This window comes from Sander lucioperca, chromosome 9 (genome assembly GCF_008315115.2).
Source record: "Sander lucioperca isolate FBNREF2018 chromosome 9, SLUC_FBN_1.2, whole genome shotgun sequence".
Classification (NCBI taxonomy): Eukaryota; Metazoa; Chordata; class Actinopteri; order Perciformes; family Percidae; genus Sander; species Sander lucioperca.
In genome coordinates this window covers 17,049,669-17,070,862 of record NC_050181.1, presented here as the reverse complement: position 1 = coordinate 17,070,862, position 21,194 = coordinate 17,049,669, and the positions used below count along the sequence as shown (strand labels likewise).

The 21,194-nt window shown below is 40.3% G+C and overlaps 1 protein-coding gene across 2 annotated transcripts; it reads left to right on the top strand.

Annotated features, from left to right (window-relative positions):
• Positions 1-896: 896 nt before the first annotated feature.
• On the top strand, positions 897-20,986 carry LOC116044923 (sodium- and chloride-dependent GABA transporter 3-like). Of its 2 annotated transcripts, XM_031292470.2 has the most exons (14): positions 899-1,387; positions 7,306-7,440; positions 7,616-7,753; positions 7,988-8,075; positions 8,684-8,816; positions 12,021-12,155; positions 13,330-13,433; positions 13,920-14,044; positions 14,139-14,251; positions 18,032-18,169; positions 18,268-18,370; positions 18,943-19,043; positions 19,668-19,838; positions 20,796-20,986. In XM_031292470.2, exons 1-14 carry the CDS (start codon positions 1,210-1,212, stop codon positions 20,931-20,933), a joined length of 1,800 nt encoding a protein of 599 aa, XP_031148330.1. In that variant the 5' UTR covers positions 899-1,209; the 3' UTR covers positions 20,934-20,986. The 2 variants fall into 2 exon arrangements, with proteins under 2 accessions (XP_031148331.1, XP_031148330.1); XM_031292471.2 differs by lacking the exon at positions 12,021-12,155 and having other exon boundaries at positions 897-1,387.
• Positions 20,987-21,194: the final 208 nt, after the last annotated feature.

Genomic DNA, 21,194 nt, shown 5'->3' with positions numbered 1-21,194 from the left:
TTTGGTTTCAATCTTCCTCTGAAGGTCGTTTAGACAGATATCAGTCTCTAATGCATTGTGCTGCATTTAGACCACTGTAAAGAACATTGGAGGCAAAACAAAATATACCTTCTTAAAACACCACTGAAAGAACATCTGAGGCACAGTTAAATACAAAATAGTCAAACAAACTTAATGGAAATAAGATTAAATTTGAATGTCTCTTATCTTATCCCCAATTCAACCCAAGACTAGACAGTCTGAATTCTGAATACCATTTTGTGACACTAGTTGTTTGAATGTCCTTTTATGGAATTATTTGAACATGTTGAGAAATGACTGATGAGTTATGACTGAAAAACATGGTGACATTTAATTTAAGAGTTCCTCTGGCACTTACAAAGCAGACAGGTACAAAATGGCTCTTCAAGATCTACTCAACATTAGACCTAAACACTAGAATGACTGGTTTTATGTTTTTGTTTAAATATTGCTGGCTTGAGAGCAGGATGTAGACAAATTAAGAAAAGACATACTAAAAGCAGCAAAGATCAGTTTGCATATACATATATTTAAACAAAGTCAGGTTCTTTGAATAGCTCCCTCTGGCTCTTGGCAAGGTAGCTCCCTGCACACTGGAACTGTTTTTGTTTTATAGGTTGATAGTAGGTAATTCCATCAGGAGAGACGTCGTTGCAAATATGCAAAGGTTTATTTGTACATATGCATAGTATGAAATGTACAGAGTCTTTGGAGATTAGACTCCATCATTATAAACATAATTTTAAAGGGGTAGATAAGCCAAGGCATATCCCCCCGATGGAGTCTAGACACTGGTGGTGGTGGTGGTGGTGAAGAAGCCCGAAGACCGGACCGAAGGAGCTGATGGGAGCGGTTTGCCGGAGGAGGACCCTGGGTGACGATGACTGGAGGAGGAAGGGGAGGAGGAGGGTTGCACACTTTGCCTGAAATAACAACTGACAGCAGCAGAGAAAAGAACAGAATTAAAGCAGGGATGCCATGCTGTGATTGGCTCGTGAAATTCATGGCCAATTCTGGTTGATTTAAATGAAAAGTGAACGCCTCGATACAGCTGATCAATTTTAGGAAGAGAGAGGTGGATGAAGTTTAGAAGTCTTCCTGAAAGAATTTACGCTGAGCTTCATTAGTCAAATAAGGAAAAGATACATAATAAAAGAAAAAAGTTGCAGAATACTGAATACACAACGGATGAAGTCCTTGGATGTCAGCATGGACAGACAAAGAAGAAGAAGAGAAAATCAGAGAAGTGCTGCAGACAGAGGACAGTGGGCCAGTAAAACAGAATATATTCTGGTTGTTGCAGGAAATGTGGTCGGCCTGGGCAACGTGTGGAGATTTCCTTACCTCTGCTACAAGAACGGTGGAGGTGAGTCATACAAACCACAACTCAAGTCTCTCTTTGTTAATGGGAGATGAGTAAAGCTTACAATGCAGACGCTTTGCTGCTTGCTCCTGCCTCTGCTTGCATATTTTTGCTGATAATCCTACTTTTCCTCTGAGAGAAACTATGAGCAGCGGCTCTTGGATACTTACAACTAACTAACTAAGCTAACTAGCACCAGCAAGACTACAGATAAACAGGAGGGCTGTGGAATAGGTAATAAATCAACAAGTGGTAGTCCTCCCTGGAACTCTTTTGGTGCAAAGCCTAAGAGTAAATCCTTTTCCTGGGAAGGACGACTAACGGGCAGGACACAGCGCCCTGAGATTTGTGATATGAACAGCTGGCCTGCATTACCATCCAGGCAGAGCGCCTCTTCAACCCCTGTACTCAGTAGGACACAGCCGTGGACAGCTGCAAAAAGGAGAATTAGCAACAAAATGCCTCCCCAACAACTGAGTGTGCAACTGGATAACAGATTTGCTCCTCTGCTGCAGGACCCTGGACATGACCTGGATTGCGTCTCATCGTCACACAGCAGGGTAAGGACTGAGAGCAATTCAAAAAGTAAAAAGCTACAGGGAAAGCTAACGACTGGGCACCAAACTCTGATTGTGGGTGACTCGGCTGTAAAAGACATAAAAAGCAGTAAAAACACCAAAATTCTCTGTTTTCCCAAAGACATGGTGTCTGACTTAGCCCAAAGAATCCCGGATATCATGGCAGCACACCCAACTGTGAAAAACATTATACTGCATATAGGGTCACATGATGTTGTAAAGCAAGAGTCTGAAGTGCTGAATCGTGACTTTATGAATCTGCTGAACACAGTTAGCTCTCTAAACGTGAAGGTGTTTATCAGTGGCCCTATACCACCAGTCAGAATAGGAGCTGAGAGATTCAGCAGACTGTTGGCACTGAAGAAATGGCTTTCAACTGCATGTACCGTCCACTCTCTGCGGTTCATTGACAATTTTAACATTTTCTGGGACCGCAGACATCTTTTTAAAGCAGATGGACTTTTCCTTAACAAGCCAGGAGTAAAGCTGTTCACCTCTAGCCTGCTTTACTTTCTGCACCACACATCTGCTCCCTCGGCCAAGGACATGAGACAAGATAAATCAACACAAACAAACACGAGGAAGACACAACAAAGTGCAGCAGTGATCCACCACAGCCCCCACCTGAGCAAAGATTTGACCATCGAGGACCACAGAACGGAGACGAGAAATCTCAACCCCCCTTTTCACCCGTCCAACACTCCTCAAACCCCCTTACCAACACCGACGCCTTTGAGGATCCATCGTTCTCCCCATTCACCCTTTCCCCTGTTTCCCCTTGCCACATGTTGGGGTTCACTGACCGGATGGAGCAGCTGGTAGATGCTGGAACCAAGTTTGCCCCACTACCTTCTCCCATCATTCGCCCCCAGAATCAAACTGACCCTGTTTTGACTGGACCACTGAAGGTGGCCCCCTCAAGGACGGCAGCTAACTCCTTCTCCCCAGACTGATAAGTATGCTTGTGTACAGAATGAAACAAGCTTTAACTGATATGTGCTGGGTCCAGGCTGCATGCCTAGTGGCACTCAGGACTCTTTCCAGGACAAGCCTGGGCCCTGTGTATTCAATTCTTCTTCAATCTATGTTGTGATAGGTAATAGAAAAAGAATGGTGAATCCGCTAAGTAAGAAAAAGAAGCACTTAACTGCCAACTTAGCAAATTTAGCATCCATTCCTCGTCAGCCACAGCCTAGATAATTATTTTAACACACTAACATTAGCCTTACTAAACGTCAGGTCTTTGGCGGGTAAATCATTTTTAATCAATGATTTTATTATTAAGCACAATCTTGACCTCATGTTTTTAACTGAAACCTGGTTAGACCATAATAACAGTGATGCTGTTCTCATTGAGTCAGCTCCCCCTAACTTCAGTTTTATGAGTGAGAATAGAGCGAATAAGAAAGGAGGTGGAGTCACCATTTTGTTTAACGACTCGTTCCAATGTACTCAAATAGCTTATGGAAACTTTGCTTCTTTTGAATATGTGGCTCTTCAGCTAAGGTCCTCCTCTCGACCTTTATTTCTAATTATCTACAGGCCACCTAAATACTGTGCATTCTTCTTTGACGACTTTAGTGGACTGCTGTCTTTAATCTGTATTAACTTTGACTGTGTAGTTATTGCTGGTGACTTCAACATTCATGTTGACAACCCCCAGGATAGAGGGACAAAAGAACTGTGTTGTATTTTTGAGAACTATGGACTGACTCAGCATGTGACGGAGCCCACACACAACAAGGGGCACACTCTGGACTTGATTATCTCGAAGGGTCTGAACATTTCCAAGGTTGTGGTGACTGATGCTGCTCTCTCTGATCATTCCTGTGTTTTCTTTAATGGCACTATCTCTGTGCACAAAAGTGTCCAAACAAAGTTAATAAGAAAACGGTATATCACTGACAACACCAGTGAAACATTCATTCAGCTTTTCTCGTCCACACCCGCCCTCTCAGGGGTCTCAGTCACTGAGCTTGTAGACAATTTCAACTGTAAAATTACAAATGTTATTGATGCCATTGCTCCCATTAAGGTAAAAACTGTCTCTGATAAGAAAAGATCTCCATGGAGAAATGCCATACTGGTAAGAACAGAAAAAAGAGAGTGTCGAAAAGCAGAACGCAGGTGGCGAAAAACTAATCTCCAGGTCCACTACAACACCTATAAAGAGAGACTTCGCACTTATAATTTGGAACTGAGGAATGCAAGGCGGTCCTTCTTCTCGGACATTATTGCCAAAAACAACAATAATTCACGTGCTTTGTTTGCTACTGTCGATAGGTTAACAAACCCTCCAGTACCAGTAGCATCGGAACTTTTATCCACCAAGGCATGCAATGATTTTGCCACCTTCCTTAAAGACAAAATTCTGAAAATTAGACAAACAGTCAGTGCTTCCATATCGAGTACAGGGTATGTGTTGTCACAGTGTCCAGGCAAAACAGATTCCAATATGACCCAATTTCATATGATTAACCGTAAAAACCTGGAGGACATTATACAACATCTGAAAACCTCCTCATGTTGCCTTGATATTCTACCAACGGGCCTTTTCAAAAATGTTGCAAATTGTTTGGCTCCAGATCTTCTACAGATTGTAAACATGTCTCTTCTCTCAAGTATCTTCCCACAGGCCCTGAAAACTGCAGTCATTAAGCCACTCTGAAAAAAGAACAATCTAGACACGTCACTAATGAGCAACTATAGGCCGATATCAAACCTTCCAATTTTAAGTAAAATCATTGAAAAAACGGTTTCTCAACAACTCAACCTTTTCTTGTCACTAAACAACAGTTTTGATGCCTTCCAGTCGGGTTTTCGACCACACCACAGCACTGAGACAGCTCTTGTTAAAGTCTTTAATGACATCCACTTAAACACAGATAGTGGCAAAATTTCAGTCTTAGTATTACTTGATCTCAGTGCTGCATTTGATACGGTCGACCATGACATATTACTAGACCGATTGGAAAACTGGGTTGGCATTTCTGGCTCAGTACTAAAGTGGTTTGAGTCTTATTTAAAGAATAGGGACTACTTTGTGTCTATAGGGAATTATACATCTGAGCATACAAATATGACGTGCAGAGTTCCCCAAGGCTCCGTTCTGGAGCCTCTCCTGTTTAACATCTACATGCTTCCACTGGCTCAAATTATGGAAAACAATAAAATAAGTTACCATAGTTATGCGGCTGACACACAAATTTATACAACCTTATCGCCAGGGGACTATAGTCCAATACAACAACTGACTAAGTGCATTGAACAAATTAACGACTGGATGTGCCAGAACTTTCTTAAATTAAATGAAGAAAAAACTGAGGTGGTTGTTTTTGGAGCAAAAGAGGAACGATTAAAAGTCAGCACTCAGCTTCAAACGATAATCAGAAATCACCAGAAATCTTGGTGTAGTCATAGACTCAGACTTGAATTTTAACAGCCACATTAAGACAATTACAAAGTTAGCCTATTACCACCTTAAAAATATATCAAGGGTTAAAGGACTTATGTCTCAGCAGGACTTGGAAAAACTTGTCCATGCTTTTATCTTCAGTAGACTTGACTACTGTAACGGTGTCTTTACAGGTCTCCCTAAAAAATCAATCAGACAGCTGCAGCTGATTCAGAACGCTGCTGCTCGAGTCCTAACTAAGACCAAGAAAGTGGATCACATCACTCCAGTTCTGAAGTCTTTACACTGGCTTCCAGTGCCTCAAAGAATTGATTTCAAAATACTTTTGCTGGTTTATAAATCACTAAACGGTTTAGGACCAAAATACATTTCTGATCTGCTACTACACTATGACCCACCCAGACCTCTCAGGTCGTCTGGGACAGGTCTGCTTGTTGTCCCCAGAGTCAGAACTAAACAGGGGGAAGCAGCGTTCAGTTTTTATGCTCCACATATCTGGAACAAACTCCCAGAAAACTGCAGGTCTGCTGCAACTCTCAGTTCTTTTAAATCAAGGCTGAAGACCTTTCTATTTGATGTTGCCTTTCTTTAAATAACTGTTCATTTCTTATACTGAAGTTGCATTGTTGACACTGTATGACAATCTATATAAGCATAAAAAGAGAAATTCCTATTTTATCTGCTTTTATATATTTAACTGGTTTAACTGCTCTTCAATGTTTAACTTCTTATACTGCACTGTAACTTTTATTCTCGTATTTTATCTGTTTTAAATTTTTTATTCTGTTTTCATGTAAAGCACTTTGAATTGCCCTGTTGCTGAAATGTGCTATACAAATAAAGCTGCCTTGCCTTGCCTAGCCTAAAGCTTATGATGTAATATGTCATTTCAATGAGTGTACACGTCTCTGTATTTTGGACAGATTTGGAGTCTTACTTTTTTGAACCCACCATCTTCGTCTAATCCTTTAACCTTAAAGATATGATCTGTTCCTATGATAATTCAGGTAATGGTGCACTTGAGTATCAAAATTATAAACGCAACACTTTTGTTTTTGCCCCCATTTTTCATGAGCTGAACTCAAATATCTAAGACTTTTTCTATGTACACGAAATGCTTATTTCTCTCAAATATTGTTCACAAATGTGTCTAAATCTGTGTCAGTGAGCACTTCTCCTTTGCCGAGAAAATCCATCCACCTCACAGGTGTGGCATGTCAAGATGCTGATTAGACAGCAGGATTATTGCACAGGTGTGGCTTAGGCTGGCCACAATAAAAGGCCACTCTAAAATGTGCAGTTTTACTGTATTGGTGGGGTCCGGGGGGGGTCCGAAAACCAGTCAGTATCTGGTGTTAGGGTTAGGGTTCATCCCTCTCTCTCTCTCTCTCGCTCTCTCTCTGGCATCTGGCACTTTGGAGAGGTGTTCTCTTCACGGATTAACCCTATATTATATATATATATATATATATATATATATATATATATATATATTTGAGATAAATAGGCCTTTTGTGTACGTAGAAAAAGTCTTAGATCTTTGAGTTCATCTCATGAAAAATGGGGGCAAAAACAAAAGTGTTGTGTTTATAATTTTCAGAATTTATCATTCTATATGCCACATATAATATTCATAAGCAGAAATTTGAATTTCCTAATTGTGTACCTTTTCTCATAGAACTTAAATGTCTACTCAAGTCACTTAGACTGCTGAATAACAAAAAAAGTATTAAACTTGTGGAAAATGAAGAGCTTTTTTCCCTAAATCTCTGACTAAATGTGAATTCATGTTTAAATGTACCTCTTGTTATTTCTTTATGTAGTGAATGTGTTTACACTTGATGTACTGTATATGTGCTATTCAAGTTTACCTGATTCTTTGTATACTGCATTTGCCAATAAAAAGAATGTCTCTGTATTTCCCATAGGGGCCTTTCTGGTGCCATATGGTCTGTTAGCTGTGGTGTGTGGGATACCTCTGTTCCTGTTGGAGACTTCAGTTGGTCAGTTCACCCAGGGAGGATTCATCACCTGTTGGAGTAAATTGTGTCCCCTGGCACAGGGTGAGTTGAAGTAAAATGTGCAGCCAACAGGGGGGAAAAAAAGCCAAACTCATACTTTGTACATTACGCTGTCATTCTGTAATGTTATTCTAAAAAATATTTGAGTCCTTTGGACAAGCTACATTTGAATTACCTTCACAGGTTTAAACATTTTAGACCTTGCTTATTGTTTCAGGAATTGGATATGGATATTTCATGATGAAACTTTACGACTTCAGCTACATTTTAGTCCAAGTCTGGGCTCTCTTCTACCTGGTGTTCTCATTCAGATCCCAGCTGCCCTGGGCCAGCTGTGACAACACCTGGAACACGGGTAAGATTAGACAAGATTTCACTCAAAATGAACTTTGTATCTGTACAAGACTGGTTTCAGTTGTAAGTATAACTGCATGTCAATTCTTGCCTAATGGAAAATGAGCTCTCTTACAGGATAAATGTGTCCCGGTGAATCAGATCACCATGTATTGTAGATACATTGTTGGAAAATATTGTATGGCAATCATCCCTCTCACATTTACCATTATGAAATCTGTGTATCCAAACCCAGCTAACTGCCTTGGTCTTCAGACTTTTAATTCATCTAATGTGACTGCAAATCAGACCAACACCACCTCTGCTGCAACTGAGTTCTGGGAGTGAGTGTTTTTCTTCTAATGACCCATAATAAATAGTTAATTACTGTGTCACTAATATGCATTGTTTTACCCTGTGTTGTGCCAGTAAAAATTATGTAAAATAATTCCTGCTAGATGAAAATTTCAGGATCATAAATGTACCCATGAAGACATCGTTATACACAATACAATTTTATTTAATGGTGAGTACAGATTCTGCACTCTCACTGTTGCCTCTATCACTGCACACTATTCCGCATTTTGCAATGCTATGTTAGAAATAGTTTGTTTCAGCCTTTTCCTAGGTCATTATTAAATATGTATTTAAAGTGGAATTACAGACTGCTCAATACTTTCTCCTCTAATGCAGGCACAGAACATACATGCATGTTATTGCTAGCTGGCCAGCAAGTCTTTGCGTGGTGTCCTTTAAGCTTTTATTTCAACATGTTCCCCTTTATTGGAAGGTATAGAAGCAGACAGGACACAAGTTCTTCCCTTGGATTGGATGCCCCAAACTACAACATTTTTTTTCTCTTTTTACTGACAAATCTATAAGAGTAAAATATGGAATTATTGTGGAATTTACTGTTACCATTTGGCATTTGCCATATTCCCCCTCTCCTCAGACGGCGTGTGCTGGGCATGTCTGGAGGCATTGAGGAGCTGGGCAGTGTGAGATGGGAGCTGGCTTTGTGTCTTCTGGCCTGCTGGGTGATGTGCTACTTAAGCATCTGGAAAGGTGTCAGATCTTCAGGAAAGGTCAGTGGAAATATTTTATTTGCCTTTTTCTGCACATTAAGAATGCCCTATAGACAGTGCTTTTTCAGTGTTACAGTATCTCTATCAAGGGTGTTTTCGACAACAATTTGTGCCTTTTCTGCATCAGGTTATGGTGCAAATGTCTTTATTTATGTACATGTACATATATGTACATATGTTTAGGTTTTTTGTGGGGTTGCACTATTCAATTCAATTTTATTTATAGTATCAAATCATAACAAGAGTTATCTCAAGACACTTTACAGATAGAGTAGGTCTAGACCACACTATAATTTACAAAGACCCAACAATTCCAGTAATTCCCCCAAGAGCAAGCATTTAGTGCGACAGTAGTGAGGAAAAACTCAATTTTAGGGAGAAACCTCGGGTGGTGAGGAAAACTTCCTTTTAGGGAGAAACCTGGGACAGACCCAGGCTCTTGGTAGACGGTGTCTGACGGTGCCGGTTGGGGGTGTGATGAACAGTGGCAATAATAGTCACAATAAAGATAATGGAACTATGACTAGAAATAGTAGTTGTAGTAGTTCATGGCGTAGTAGGGCACTGCAGGGCATTACAGGGTGTAGCAAGGCATAGCAGGACGTAGCAGGGCACTGCAGAGCGTAGCAGGGTGTAGCAGGGCACGGAGCAGGACCACAGCGACAACTGCAACCATGATTTAGGTGCCACCCTAATCCAAGGAAAACTGCTGGGCAAAAAAACATAAGGACTCCAGGGAATAAGCTCCCCAGGGCTAAGTTAGTAACAAGCATTTCTGGGACATGGATGCACACAGATGGAAAGAGAGAGGAGAGAGGAGCTCAGTGTGTCAAAGGAAGTCCCCCGGCAGTCTAAAACTATAACAGCATAATTAAAAGCTGGTGCAAGGCAAACCTGAGCCAGTTCTATAAGGGTTGGTAGATGAATCTGACGACTATGAAGAGAAGAAGAGAAGGGGTGCCGTGTCTGAAGCTATACACCCTCCCCCGCCGGTCTAGGTGTACGCTGCAACTCCTCACTCCCTAACTATAAGCTTTATCAAAGAGGAGAGTTTTAAGTTTACTGTTAAATGTGGTGACGTGTCTGCCTCCTGAACCCAGACTGGGAGCTGGTTCCACAGGAGAGGAGTCTGATAGCTGAAGGCTCTGCCTCCCATTCTACTTTTAGAGACTCTAGGAACCACAAGTAACTCTGAATTCTGGGAGCGTAGTGCTCTAGTGGGACAATAAGGTACTATGAGCTCTTCAAGATATGATGGTGCTAGACCATTTAGAGCTTTCTTAGGTCAGAAGAAGGATTTTAAATTCAATCCTGGAATTTACAGGAAGCCAATGCAGAGAAGCTAATAGGAGAAATATCATTGTGGATCAGCTGGAGAGTCTAAAGGGACTTATTTGAGCAACCGGATAGTAAGGAATTATAATAGTCCAGTGGCTAGAAAAAAATTAGCCACTTTGGATTATTGGGAGGGGGCTGTAAATTACACCTATGATCTCCATTGACGCAAGTACACTAATACAAACAGTAAACTACTGACAGCAGGGTGGCCATTTATTTACTGTTAAATTAACATGTCTCTGCTGTCACTAAAATGTGTAGTTTTGTACTGTTAATGAATCATACCGTTTTTTTTTTTTTTATACAGTTAAAGCAAGTGTGTGTGTGTGTGTGTGTGTGTGTGTGTGTGTGTGTGTGTGTGTGTGTGTCTGAAAGGTGCGTCAGATGTTTGTTGGGTGACCATACAGATATGTTTTTTTATGTTTTGCAAGAAAATGTTCTGTGTGAACACACAATAACGTTTTATCTTATGTTAGGATAAGCCTATGGTAGACTTTAGTGGTTGGCCCTCTTCCCAAAGTCTCAGTCTAAAGCTGGCTACAAGCACAGAACGCAAACTTAACAACATTTAAAAAAAAAAAAAAAAAAGACACATTTTATTGTACTGGAAGCTGCACATGCAGAACAATTGCAAGTTAAACTAGTGCTAACACCAAAGCATGTGCTTAACTTGCAATGTTAAACCTGAGACAGAGCTTTTTTCTCAAAATGCCAAAAAGTGCAGAAGTCCAAGTATTGGGAGGATGGTGGGGGAGTGAGTTAGTGAATGACTCTCAGTGAGTTCTCTCAATCCAGCCGTGGTAACCCTCGGACTGCATGTGAGACAAAGACAGAGTGAGAGAGATATATAAATTCCAAAATAACTTTAATTGCAACTTCTCACATACAAAACTAGAGATGTCGGAAAGTATGGCAATACTGCCTAAAATGCTGGTATCAGTATCGGCAAGTACTGGAGTTTAAGCATCGATCAGATGCCACGTAATTTAAAATCTACTTTAAAGTAGTTCATTTATGTTCTTTTTCCGTTATGACGAAAGAAAGTTCTCTTGTGTTTGTTCATGTTTTACAAACAGTTTAACTTGAGCCAGGCCATACAACAAAGATAGCAATCATATCACATCATAATGGGATCGTATCGGATGAGTAATCGTTATCGGCCGATACACAAGAAATGGTATTGGACCATCTTTATACAAAACCAGCATGTGTGCCCTTCATTTCATCACAATGTGGACCATGAATATAACAATCCAAAGTGGAAATATCCCAAACCCTGAACTAACTCCTCAGCCAGCCCAATGATCCCAGCCTGAACTATCCAAATCCAGCCAGGAACATTCAAACAGTCATATGTTCAATTTAAGAAACATCTAACATACTTCCATAGAGTGTAAAAGGTTTCCACTGTCAACACTATTATGATGTACAACAAACAAAGGGTTACAGTAACCTTGATGTTGACCTTTGAATGCACCAATATATTCAGAAATGCAAACAAACTGCAAACCTCCCTGATTGACCTTGCACTGATTTATGAATGAAATGAAATGGCTACTCACCAAATAATTAGTAAGATGGGGATGGATGAAGAAAAGAACGGATCAAGCTTCACATGTGTTAAATTGCTCTTCCCAAAATGCAAAAAAACCCTGCATGATACTGTTACTTCAGGTACTCTGGACGGTTGGTTAGCAGTAAAGTTCTGTATTTTAGGAATACATTATAGTTGTTGTTGTATGTTGTGTAATTTAGATTCTCGTTTGTATTAACAGTAAAGGGCTGTATTTAACAATAATGTTAATACTGTTAAAATCCTGCTGTTAATAAATTGACAGCAATCATTAACATTAAAAATCTTTTTAGGTGGCGTATTTCACAGCTACATTCCCCTATGTGATGCTCCTGGTCCTACTCATCAGGGGCCTGACTCTACCTGGAGCTTGGGACGGGATCTACTTTTACCTGTATCCAGACCTGAACCGCCTGGCTAACCTTGAGGTGACCATTTGATTTAAAACCAACTTTAGAATTACTCAGTTATCACTAATGAGGAACACAATTTAAAATCTTCCTTCATTTTGCATTAGTAGCCTAATTGCTGCTAACTAATGACAACAAAACTGTCGGTGTACCCACATGATACAAGCCTTCTGTAATCGTGCACCACCCCCACCCCTCCTCCACGCAGTTGCCTTTAACCAAGGAGGACACGGAGAATTAAAAAAACATAACTGACTCTTCAGAAGAGGTCATTAATTTAACTTGATTTTCTGCGCGCCAAAAATGCGGAGAGTTGTGTGGAACTGAATTAGCTAATTAGCTTTGTATCAACTCATTTGGCAATGGCTTGAATGTAACGGATGTTCGTTAATATCCAATTCCAAAGTTACGCACTAAAGCTTTAAAGCCGCCTAGATACGATCTGCGGTAAAACCGCTCTACGCTGGCTGTTCCATTGTTTTCCTATGGGGAGACTAGGCGCAGCTCTATTTCCACATCGCTGCTGAGTAAGGTCTGCCAGAGGAACATACACTCGTGGATTGGAGAAAAAAACGTTCTTGGTTGTCAGCATTTCTTTAAACCTATTACAATCGTCTTTGGCGACTCTGCAAAATAGTCTCGGGAAGGAACTTGTTTTGGTGGAACATTTGCACCCCGCAAACGAAAAGGCCACATACAATATTAAATGAAGTTAACTGTTGACACAATACAGTAACATGAGCTATTTAAATTAGCTGGATACATGGTTAAACCTCTTACCAGTGTATCTCTGTGTGTACTTCGTCCATAGCAATCCCACCAATCGGTCCCAAAACGTCCCAGTTAGAGAGGAGATGCCATAAACATAATCTTTGTAAGTCTTTACAATCAAAAAAAGAACCAAGCAGGCCTGACTTGTTGCACCTTCCAAATTTTCTTCCAAACTTGATATTTTCAGCATGTAATGTTGTTCAGAGGTTCCGGTTAATGTTCCTCGATCTGACCAGAGTTTAAACTAAACACAAAGAAAGCGGAATTAGGAGTTATCTATTAGGGACCAAAACATCTGTACACATGGCAATGGCATAGTGATAATAGCGACAACTAACCAACAGCCACAACCAATTTTAAAAAACACATATTTCAGTCAGCAGAAGAATCATGAGAGTTATTCATTTTCCTGACATTACAGGTCTGGCTAGAGGCAGGATCCCAAATATTCTTCTCCTACAGCTTGACTATAGGGACTCTGATCGTTCTGGGCAGCTATAATAACTACAACAACAATTGTTACAAGTAAGTATAAGTTAGATATTACAGAGACCTTCTGTTATATTCAGGTAAGAAATAGGTTTTGTATGAAAGCCCTGGTGATCCATTTCTAAGTCTGATCTAAATTTGTTTTCTCTCCTGCATTTATGACTTCCACACAGATGAGGGTTTGCCAGGATGATCTAAGTTCCATACATTCCATCTGATTCTACCTGGGGGCATTATTTTGTGTTAGTTACTTTTTTCTGTGAAAAAGGTGAAATGTTTGGCAGGTGATGTACTGCATGTACTTTGTATTAGAGTGCATGGAGAAATTAAAATTGAAAGAAAACAATAATGCACGTAAAGTGGCAAAACCTCTTTTCACCTGTTTTTAAGTCATGTAAAATAATTCAGATCACTTGCCTCTCAGGGGTTCCGTATTTTTGTCATCATATTTCCCGTTTCTATCCTGTTTTGTTAGTAACAAATTAAAACATCACCTATTGTCTCTCTTTCTGTGGCCTCTAGGGACTGCTTTTGGCTCTGTCTGCTGAACAGTGGGACCAGTTTTGTTGCTGGATTTGTCGTCTTCTCTGTACTTGGATTCATGGCTCAGAAACAGGGTGTTAGTGTTGAGACTGTGGCTGAGTCAGGTATAACTCTTTAAAAAAGCAAGTCTTTGAAAAACAAAAAAAAATACTGTATGTATCAGTATTGACTCTCTCCATGTTTATTTCCAAAACACAGGTCCAGGTTTGGCCTTTATTGCTTACCCTCAGGCAACAGCTATGATGCCTTTTCCACAGTTCTGGACTGTCTGCTTCTTCCTGATGCTCATTCTGCTGACAGTTGACACGCATGTAAGATTGTTGCACCAACTGCCACAATCCAGCTCATAGGCTGCAACAAAGTTGGTAGATCGGACGAGGTTTAAGCGTAAAATAAGCATTTATTTACAGAAACCAGAAAACACGTGGGAGTCAGCAATCATTCATGTACGTGTGTATTGCTGTGTGGAAATGTGTGTAATAAGCAAATGCAGCGGCGCCTTCCCGGGATACTTTGCGGGCGCGATAAAGTCACTTGACGTTACTGATGGTCAAATGAAGCTTCGCGAACCACTGTCTTTATTTTCTGAGCTCACTAGATGGCGCTCTCTGGTCAAAGAAAAAGGTCAAAGGAATGGCAATTCAGTGTATGTATTTTCAACCCTTTGTTGAACAGAGAGCGCCATCTAGTGAGCTCAGAAAATAAAGACTTCATTTGACCATCACTACTTGACGTCACCCATAAGAATAAAGCGGTTAGAGTTGTGGTCTCTATAGGCCAGAGGAACACTACCCGATCCAACATAGACTTCAAAATGTTGCCAACATTTGATCTTTAAAGACATCATTTCACTTTATTAACCTCTCCACTCCATCCTGTCACCCAGTCTCACCTCAGCAACCTTTGCAGCATGGTGTCCCACTGGTTAGCACTGTGGCCTCACAGCAAGAAGATTCTGGGATCAAATCCAGGTCGTTCCGGGCATTTCTGTGTGGAGTTTGTATGTTCTCCCCATGTTTGCGTGGGTTTCCTCTGGGTGCTCCGGTTTCCCCCACCGTCAAAAAACATGTACTAGGTTCTCCTAGTACATGCCTTGACCAAGGCACTGGCTCAGATCTGGAGTTGGTCCCCGGGCGCTGTAAATGGCTGCCCACTGCTCCCTTGAGGGATGGGTTAAATGCAGAAAATGAATTTCGCTACATGTATGTGTATCTAACAATAAAGTACCTTTATCTTTGATCCTCAGAGCAAATTAAGAGGGATATTGAAACAGAAAGAGCAGGAGGATAACCCAAAGAAAGCAACTTGGGTACAGTCAGATCTTTTACTGTATTAGTGAGATGTTTTTGTACGTACAGTATGTACCCACGTTACCCCTCCTGACCCAAAATACCCTGATAACGCACAATACAACGGTGCGTTAACAGGAAAAGCTTGTGTTATGTGGATGAAACAACAGTGTTGAATTCATTGAATTCATCATGGGGGAGACAGAAACTACGCACAATAGCTTTAAGTTAACTTTAAAGTGCCCATATTATGAAAAAATCTCTTTTTCTGGGATGTGTTGTGTTATTTTGTGTCTCTGGTGCTTCCACACACATACAAACTTGGAAAAAAAACATCCATGCTGTTTAGAGTGAGATACGGTTTCTGAATGTGTCCTGCCTTCAGTCTCCGGGTGAGCTGGTCAAAATTGGCACGGCTTTTTACGTCACTAGCCAAAACGAGGTGGCTAACTCTAGCATGCTAGCTCGTTCTGAATGGCAAAACACTGCTACAACACACACTAGTTCACCATAATCTACAAAAGAACTACTTCCATGTCCCTGTTCTGCAGGTATTCCACGCAAAGTTGGAAGTGCGCCCTCGTTTAGAAGAAGTCTCCCGGCTAATCCTGCCTTGTACTACTGAAGTTGGAGAAACAAACAGCTAGCTAGATGATGTGATCTTACCATAGACAGTTAAAGAAATGGACAATGGTGGAATGTAATGAAGTACAAATACTTTGTTACTGTACTTAAGTAAATGTTTCACGTATCTGTACTTTACTTAAGTACAATCAATAGTGCATACTTTTGACTTTTACTTCGTTACATTGTGCAGCAATTATCTATACTTTCTACTCCACTACATTTCTACAACGTTCCGTTACATTTTCGTTACATTTTCTGATCAGTTTTATCCCCCTGCCAAAACGTCTTCCTGACCGTCACACGTTTGCAGTCCGCAGGGAAGCCTTCAGCAGCGGCGGTCCAGCTCCTGGTGCTGCTCGCGATATTACGAATCCCACTATGGCCACGCCAAGACCTGCCCTTCAATAGCATTTATTGGCCAGGCGCGTACCGCTCCCGGTACTACCGTTGCTTCCGTTACTGCTGCTGCTCCCGATACTCTGCTTGGTCACACCGCTCACATAAGGTTAATATACAACCTGTATATTTATCTTAAAAACACTCCCGGTCCTCCTCAGCTGTGAAGCCACGTACTTGTTGTCCAAGCCCGTGTGTTCTCGCTAAAATAAATGTGTGCAGCATTCACTGTCCCGTGGGAAATAATGCAAAGTCGAGCTTCATGCAGATCACCCTGATAGATAACTAGAATCGTAAGTCAGAATGTAAACTGGGCCACAGATGGTAAGCACAATTGCATTAACCTAAAACTAACTTAATTAAAATGCCACAGCCCATACTGTTTTTTTTTTATTATTAGAATATAGACATTAAGAGAATAAATCATTATGCAAGTACTTTTACTTTTAATACTTAAAGTACATTTAAAATCAGGTATATTACTTTTACTTAAGTAGGGTTGTCATTGTTGTACTTCTACTTTTACTAAAATAAATATATCTCTGGTTATTTGTACTTTTACTTAAGTACTGAGATTTAGTACTTCCTACCCCACTGGAAATGGACCAACAGATCCCGTTGCTCTGGGCGGAGACCAGTGAAGGATATTAGAAGCACTTTTCTGGTGATGGCTGAGTGTTACTGAGCAGCCTCCAACTGAGCTTGAAGACGTAAATGTGACGTGAGCAACCTGTCTGAAAGTTGGAAGTCTTCTGGTAGCTGTGCCAAGAGAAATCTCAAACATTCCGAATCTAGCAGAGACGGAGAGCGTAGGTAGATGTAAGGAGATAACATAGGCACAGGCTAATTATTGCTCACTAAAATGCTAGTTAACATTAGTAATTAAACTTAAACAGCTAATGTAAGTCCAAACTGCCTGAGAGCTTCTCCTGTACTATACGGTAATTCCTCTAGAGACTTACCCCCTTGGATCTTACCTAGCTACTGCGCATGTGCGACTGCCAACAAAGATGTTACAGCAGTGAGAGGTCTCCCTCTGTAACTAAAACAGAGACCTGAACACAGGGGGAAAAGAGGAGCAGCAGCAATGTGCAGTACAACAAAAATATGGTGTTTTTTGAAAATGAAACCATGTAAACCTATTCTGGTACAACCTCAAAATACAATTAAATTGAAAATGAGCATAATATGAGCACTTTAAGCAGCCCGGTTCTATGTGAAAAAACAACGGCAGAGACAAACTGCTGTCTGGGAGTTCCAGGTGAACTCATGGAAGATGTTACCATATGCTAGCTATGTGCTGATGCCAGGTTCCAGAGCAGCGGGCTTTGGGTGCAGAAGACTGATGTTTTCTCCAGATAACACGTAAATCACTCTCTCCTTGCCTTCTCCACTCAACACCAAAACAGTGACAGAAAGAAACTAGTTCCTAGCCGTGTATACAGGAAAACTTGACTGTGGGCCAGAGAAAACACAGCAAACACAGATCGGCGACACAAAGGCATCCCTCAGAACAAATCAGCGACTTGTTATCAGCTCAACTGCAACCCAAACAGCCTGCTTAACACACTTGTTAAAAACATATCTGATACCAGAGCAAAAGCAGAGACCAAAGTAGAGCACATGTGGAACGTGGAAGTCAGTAATCAGTCATGTATGCATGCATTGGTGGGTGGAATTGTCTGTATTAAGTAAAACCAGCACACCTAGTGGAGCGGATGGGTCGGCAGACTTAAAGGTAGACAATCATACAACTTGCTCCTTTCTTTTTGCCCCCAGTTTGTGACAGTAGAGTGTGTTATCACCTCTGTAAGCGACTTGTTTCCGAAGCTGTTACGTGCACCAGTGAAGCACAAGATCTTTGTCCTTGTCATCTGTTCGTCCTTCTTCCTCATGCACCTGACCCTGGTCACTGAGGTAAACAAAATGTTAAAGAAAAAGCACATTTATGAAGCATATTTACACATAAAATCATAGTGATGTTTTGAAAAATGTTAATTGCCTCTTTCCTCTAGGGGGGAATTTACATATTCCAGCTTATTGATTATTACGGTTGTACCAGAACCTGTCACTATTTTATGGCTGTATGTCAATGCATGGCTTTGGGATGGATTTATGGTAAGTAAAAAATCACTTACTAATTATCTTAATTAATTATGCCATTTTGATTATGTGGTTTGGCTGTTGATGTGCTTTTATTTTTATGACAGCTTTCTATTTTTGGTCATCCAGATATTGAAGTTTGTAAGATGAGAAATACAAGCACACAAAGAACTGGGAAAAGCAGTGATATACAATTGTGATAAGTGACATTGTAATGACTGATATTGTTGGCCAAAGGGAGCATGTATAAAGTAAATAAAATAGGGCCCAGAATGCTTCCTTGAGGAACTCCATAATAAATATCAAGTGTTTACTACCTTCAGCAGGGCTGCTGCAGAGTTATGGGTGGACCAATTTTGTTTAAAGAATACGTGTTATTCATATGAACATGTAGTTTGTTAAAAAAAATAAACTCCAAATGGAGTCAGCGGTGTCCAGAACAGACCTTGTTATTCGTGTTTTCTTGTTTCCTGGGAAATGCAAAACAAAATGATCAACTTGTCTCAATGTCAGTATTTTGCAGTACAATTAAAATACTTGAACATAATGTGAAAATTAAAATAAAAACAAATCTTAACTTCCATCAGGTGCTGACCGCATATTTAACATCATTAAGGACATGACAGGACAGAGACCATCAGTTTTCTTTAAATTATGCTGGAATTACATCGTCCCTCTGCTGTCACTGGTGAGTCAGAAACACTTTAGCAGTTTCCTCACTAAATCAACTTGAATATACCTTCCAGTGTCTACACAGTACAGCTGAGTTTGATTAATTTGCATGTTAAGTTTTAAAACTAACCTCCAATAACACTCTAAGCTAATTGCTTGCTCTATAGTCATACACTGAATTGCATTCAGTTAGATATTTATAATTTATGTCCACAATTATGAAGTTTCAGAATTTGCCTCTTCTAAAGTCTCTCCATTAACTTGCCTTCAGACAGCACCTTTACTGTGTTTTGTGTGTTGAGTGTCCTCACTTTGTTATTCAGTGAATGAATGACACATTGTTGTATTTATATATATCTCTGGACCATAGACTAACATTAATATATACAGTCTGTGCTCTGGACGATGTTTTGTAATGCAAAATGTTTATTACTAGTCTAGTGTGTTCATAGTCCAGCGAAAGTAGATTAGTCTTGCTTTTCTCCAGTTTTCCTGTTTTCTTTCAGCAACAATGCGTGACATATTCATGCAGAATAACTACAGCCATAGGAAATGGTCTCTGTACTAACAGTTCTTTATAAGATAAACTCTTTACTCAATTTCCCTGCCTAAAAAAACATAACTCTCTGCACCTTCCCAGAGTTCCTTTATCCTGTACCTGGTTGATTACCAACACCTAAGGATCAACGACTGGTACGTTTACCCTGACTGGGCGTACGCTCTAGGATGGACCATGACCCTCTCCTCTGTTCTCATGGTGCCATTGTGGGCAGCTGGACAGATGTGTTTGACAGCAGGAACCTTCAGACAGGTCAGTGTTCAAAGGACAGTTGGAGATCATGTACAATGTGAGAAAAATACACAGCAAACCAATAATATCATAAAAACCTCAACATACAGTAGAGTGCATGACAGTTGGACAGTGACAATGGAAACTGAACCAACCTCTTCTGTAAGGTCTAACACCAGCCTCGTGATGTGACTATACTGTGTGGTGTATCTGTATTTATCTAAATCTCTTGTCCCCAGCACAATAGTGCTCACTTTACTGTACTCAGAGCTGGGTGATACGGACAAAATAAAATATCACAATAGTTTTGACAAAATTCCTCTATTGCTGCAATATTGTAGGGTTGACAGTAGGCATGGGCCGATTGGAGATTCTGACGGTATGATAACCTTCAGCAAAAATATCACGGTTTCACGGTATTGCAATGACAGCTATAAATGTATTATTTTTTAAATGTCTGGCTAAAAAACAACTTTTTTTCCATTGAACACAATGTATTTTATTATGAAACACACTGCACACTGGCAGGGAGAGGGATTTCTAAACTGCACTTTCTGTCCTTGACGACTCATAAAAAAAACCAGCTCAGTATGACAGAAAATTGTAGTGGTTTTGAAACCGTGACTTTTTCAAACCTCGGTGTACCTTGAAACCGGTAACCGGCCCATGCCTAGTTGACAGTTGGTGCTTCCACAAAATATTTACACAACGAGATTTTTGATAATCACAAATGTGGGTTGCTTTTAAGTGGGTAAAAGCAAAGAACAGCTGGAACAGTCTGGTACGTAAAAAAAATGCACCACTTTACTGGTATGTAGTCTTTAAAACTAGGAAAAGACAACACTTATATTACAATATTGCGAAAACCAACATTTAAGATGATATCTAGCCTTACACATTGCTATCGATATATTGTCTAGCCCTATGTACTCATGATTATAGTTGTGTAAAACCTTACTTACCTTTTTTTTATTCCAGCGTTTGTCCATTCTTTGTCGTCCTGCTGACGATGCAGCCTTGCAGACGGAAAGTGAAAAACTGAAAGAGGAGGAGGAGGTGACGGTCGAACTCAGGGTGTCTGCAGTGACCGCTAACCTGCAAAGTTCCATTAACTAGACATCACAGCGGTCATATGAGCTTCTTGCAATAAATGTTGTGTAACTCTGAAATTTCAGTGACACCAAGCTGAAATTACTGCGTAAATGACAAAATGAATGAATTTCTTTTTTGATAAATAGATCATTTAAGCCATTTATCAAGCAAAGATGACACTCTGTGGATGAATTGAAGTTTGTGCTGGTCTATATAATTACAAACTGAATATCTTGCGGTTTAGGGCTGTTCAAACCAATTTGGAATGCTGTCTAGTTGTTACAT